The sequence below is a fragment of the Mus pahari genome, unplaced genomic scaffold (assembly GCF_900095145.1).
Source record: "Mus pahari unplaced genomic scaffold, PAHARI_EIJ_v1.1 scaffold_15278_1, whole genome shotgun sequence".
NCBI classification, from domain to species: domain Eukaryota; kingdom Metazoa; phylum Chordata; class Mammalia; order Rodentia; family Muridae; genus Mus; species Mus pahari.
In genome coordinates this window covers 1-4,250 of record NW_018392905.1, presented here as the reverse complement: position 1 = coordinate 4,250, position 4,250 = coordinate 1, and the positions used below count along the sequence as shown (strand labels likewise).

Below are 4,250 nucleotides of genomic sequence, written 5' to 3'. Positions count from 1 at the left end.
ACATGATGGAGTGTGTTATTAGAGACAGATCTGAGACTCGGATCAGAATTTAAACTTCAGTCTCTCCCCCCTCAAACAACTCATAGAAGAGCCCCTAAACAGACCCTTGACCTTCATGTGCAATAGGATTCCATGTCCTTTCTTCTCAGGTGTGAAAGAAACCCTTTGATATCACATAAAAAACTTAAGTTGCCTAGGCCACTGATGTGTATTGGTGTGTATTTCCTAATGGAGATATGAAATGCTGGAGAGCACGTGGCCAAGAGCAAAAGCCTGAGAACCACAGAGAGGCAAGGGTGCACAGTTTTCTGGCCGCATGAAATCAGCATGCAACTCTGGGCACACTTTCCCTCTTTGTGAAATTTAAGCTCCACAGGATCTTAAACCATAGCTTCAGTGCATGCTAAGTAAGTGAATAGCAGGATGCACTGAGAACAGTGTCTCATAGGGGAACACTGGAATATTGGTTGGCATGGTAATTTGCTTGCCCATACCCTGGCTTGCATAAGGAAGGCTTAACAGATGGAAGAGTGATGTTTAAATATGATCAGGTCTGCGAGGAACATCATGGGGACTTAATGGGCCTCTGTTCCTTCTTTTCTAGGGTGATTTCCAGCTGCTCTGGTTTAGATGTCCGTCCCCAGATGTTGGGATCACCTTTTGCATGTGGATGAGAAAGGAGTCAATGAAGTGCCGTGGGGAATTGGGGTCCAGGGTACTGTGACTCTGCTTCACTTTCTGTATCATGAAGGCTTCCAGTTTCTGAGTATCCTTGATGATCTGTTGCTGTGGTCCGGGCAGGTACTTCATCACTGAATGGAACATGTCATAGAGCTGGGGGTGGGAGGAGAAAAGATGGTAATGAGACTTGTCAGTGGCAACACCCAGTGGGAGTGGGACTTGTCTCAAGGCATCCATCCATGTGCTAATGTATTTATGTGAGGCTGGATTGCAATAAACAGCAACTCTACTTTATTCTTTAAAGAACTCTTTATATTCATTTTGTTGCTGTTATTTATTATTATTATTATTATTATTATTATTATCATTATTTTACTTTTAATTATGTGTGTGTGCATGAATACAGGTGTCTGAAGTCAGATTTCCTAGAGCTGTGAAATGTCATAGGTACTGGGAACTGAACTCAGAACCTCAGGATGAGAAGTGCATGCACTTAAACCACTGACCTGTTGCTGAAGCGATTTAAAGAATGAAGGTCATTGTCCTACAATCCCGATGAGGTGACTCAAAAGGGGATACTAGTAGACATTCAACTATTTAACTGATTTTTGGATCAGACCATTACTCCAGGCTTCTAGCATTCAGGACAGAGTGTCACAGTGACTCAAGTTCTAGATGTTCAGGCATCCGGGAGGGCTAAGTTTAGTTGTCTTGATACTTGTTTGAGATTAGAATCTGTTTTCTACATAGTCAGAACTTCAGCGTGGGATGGTTCATGATGTAAGGTGTGGGACACACCTGTCAGACATTGTTTTGATGTAGGCTGTGTGTGGCTGGGAGACACTCATATCTTTGTTTGGGAAAACAGTCTGTCCCAAGGTCTGCGTTTGGTTTCCTTGGTTGAGGTGCCTGTCTACTCATTCCTAAATTGACATGGGACAAGCAGATGACTCTTGTGCCACTGTGCCAGTGAGATATTTTGGGAGAGCAGCGTGTATGAGCTGAATAACTTTTCTGGCCTTGGTTTTGCTGAGCCAGGTAGGTATTCAGGTATGGAAGAGGGGGCCTGAGGTGGTCACTTGTTTCCCATGGGCAGGTGTCTCAACTTTCAGGAGGACCATACAGAAGATTTGTTAGAGACTAAGCTGAGGAAACCTGCACAGAAATGAGAGTCAAGTAGAGGGCTTTGTTCTCAGGCTATTTGAGGTATCCAGATGTCATTAGGTTCTGAGTACTGGAAAGCGCCCGTGGGTTCTGATGTAAAGGTTAACTTGTCTGAGGGTAAAGGCTGGTTTTGAGGGAAGCTTATGTTTGTGGGGATGAGAATAGGGTTGGTCCTTGCCTTTTGTGGATATGGCCAATGTGGGACACTGCAAGGGCAATTGGCAGAGCTGGAGTCTGTTACCTGCCCTGTGGGTGAAGCTGCAAATCGGTTCATTTGATCCATCATCTGCAGCAGTGACAGGAACTCTTTGTCCTCGTAGTTGAAGCGGTTCCCAAAGACAATGGAGCTAATGACATTGGAGACTGTTTTGCTCAGGTAGATGGTGGGGTCAATGGGGGCTCCTGAGTTGGGTGACATTGTTGGAAAGACATTGGGATTATGAGGGAGAAGAGTTAGCAGATGGTATGGGCATTGGAGTGAGGCACCAAACTCTCAGCCCCAGATTTCAGGGATGGTTTGGTAGGTGGTCTTCCGCACCTTCCTTCTCCACAACCCATAGGCTCTTGGTGCCGGGGATGTTCCCTTTCTTGCCCAAACACTTAAGGGTCTCTTGCTTACCACAAGTGCCCTGCAACATCTTGATCAAACAGCCTGCCTCCTCCTGGATGCGCTCCTCCACACCACGCTTGCCCACACCAAAATCTCTCAGTGTGGCTATGGAGAAGCGTCTGAGTTGTTTGGTCCGTTCCCCATTGCTGAATGCCACACCTGTAAAGATAAGAACATGAGGGTTGGAGAGAAGTAGACTGAGGCTGAGGAAGAACCAGGTCCACGCTGGAAAAGGCTTCTAAGAGAAAACAAGAGAGACAAAGATGGATAGAGATGGAAAGAACACAGAATATACAAACACAGACCCTGCATTAGACACACTCAGAATAAGAAAGTTGGAACAAGTCAGCCAGGCAAGGAAACAGAGAGTTACAAACAGAAGCAGAGAGACTCAGAAGGCAGAGAGACTAGTCCTCATTATTTTAGCTGGACCAATTCCATCATGCCTCTTGATGCTGGTTAGCTGCTCTGGGTCCCTGAAATGGCTAAATCAACCAATATCTAGCATTTTCTGAAAACAGCAAATCCCTATTAAAGCAAGGATTGCCTACAAAACGTGTTGATGTTTTGTCTTTTACTGTTTATGATAATGCTAAGTGCTGGTCTCTAAGATTCAGAGTCTGCACTTAGCCTGAGGGTCTCTGCCCCTAGTTAATTCTGATTGGTAAATAAAGATGCCAGCAGCCAATAGTTAGGGGAAGAGACATAGGTGGGGTTTAGGTTTACTGGGCTAGAGACTTTGAGGAAGGAGAATGGGACCCAGGAGCCTCTGTGGAAGGCATGGAAGAAGAACAAGCAGAAGGGAGGAAGCACTTAGAGTTCTGGGGACTCCTCAGAGGTTATATAAATGCTAGGACCCTAAGAGGTGGGTTTTGATTGTTGGCTGGTTGCTGTTGGTTGTGGTTTTTTTTAAAGCAGTCTTATGTAAAGAAACAACAGCAAGAAGAAATTAGATATCCTGACTGTGAAGATCAAACTTGCCCCAAGGAACTCATCACTCCTAATCAGCAGGAAGTAGTCTAACAATAATTTTGTTCCCTTTCGCCTCTCTTTCTTTTTCTTTCCTACCTAGTGTTAGGAGGTTAAAAGGGTCAAAGAAGAGGGTGAAGGGTGGAAGAAAGAAGGACCCACAAAGTAGCAAAAGTCTGTCTATAATCACAGATTTCAGATCGTCCTCACCATAGCCTTTGAAGAGTGTATTAAAGGTGGCCTGTTCGCCTCGTCCACTGAACTCCTCAGCTTGGTCTACCAAAGCCTCTTTGACTGCATCGTATCCGTAAAGCACCACAACCCGGCGAGGCCCAAGGTAGACGGTGAACACGGGGCCATAGTGCTCTTGGAGCTGATGTGGGGTAAATGGGGGCTGTTAGAGGACTTATTCACTTAACTGGACCAGTACATAGAGTTCAGATTATGTGATATCCTACAAACAAATGCTTGAAAAATGAACAAACAAACAAACAAGTCAACAAAAAACAAACCAAAGATTTGAAATAGCTCCACAGCCTTCTAAACCCCACTAATAAAAGACTTGGGATTATTCTGTGAATTTTCTGCCACAAAATATCTGAAATCACACAGACTTTTGTCTGTGTCCCATGTCCCATCCACCCCCTCATCCAGTGATACCTGTGTGATGGAGCTGTAGACATCTTTTCTATTCAGTTGCAGGTAATTTCCAATGAAAGGCAAAGGAGTGGGTCCTGGGGGCAACTTCCCCCTGATTTTCTGCTGCCAGACAGACACCAAGACCATGACACTCAGGTAGGCCATTATGGCTACCAGGAGCAGCCCT

At 45.0% G+C, this 4,250-nt stretch overlaps 1 protein-coding gene across 1 annotated transcript; it reads right to left on the bottom strand.

Moving 5' to 3' along the window:
* Positions 1-600: 600 nt before the first annotated feature.
* On the bottom strand, positions 601-4,244 carry LOC115063339 (cytochrome P450 2A12-like). The gene is made up of 5 exons (XM_029534715.1): positions 4,085-4,244; positions 3,635-3,797; positions 2,465-2,614; positions 2,087-2,247; positions 601-834 (listed from the first exon to the last, which is right to left on the bottom strand). Exons 1-5 carry the CDS (start codon positions 4,226-4,228, stop codon positions 601-603), a joined length of 852 nt encoding a protein of 283 aa, XP_029390575.1. The 5' UTR covers positions 4,229-4,244.
* Positions 4,245-4,250: the final 6 nt, after the last annotated feature.

Bases quoted from the DNA above. Each gene is read 5' to 3' on its own strand.
- LOC115063339 (XM_029534715.1), bottom strand. From the start codon at position 4,228: ATGGCCTACCTGAGTGTCATGGTCTTGGTGTCTGTCTGGCAGCAGAAA. The intron at 2,615-3,634 runs GTGAGGACGATC...TTATCTTTACAG, and splicing joins TACACTCTTCAAAGGCTATG to GTGTGGCATTCAGCAATGGG. The intron at 835-2,086 runs GTAACAGACTCC...TCCCACCCCCAG, and splicing joins CAGCTTCACCCACAGGGCAG to CTCTATGACATGTTCCATTC.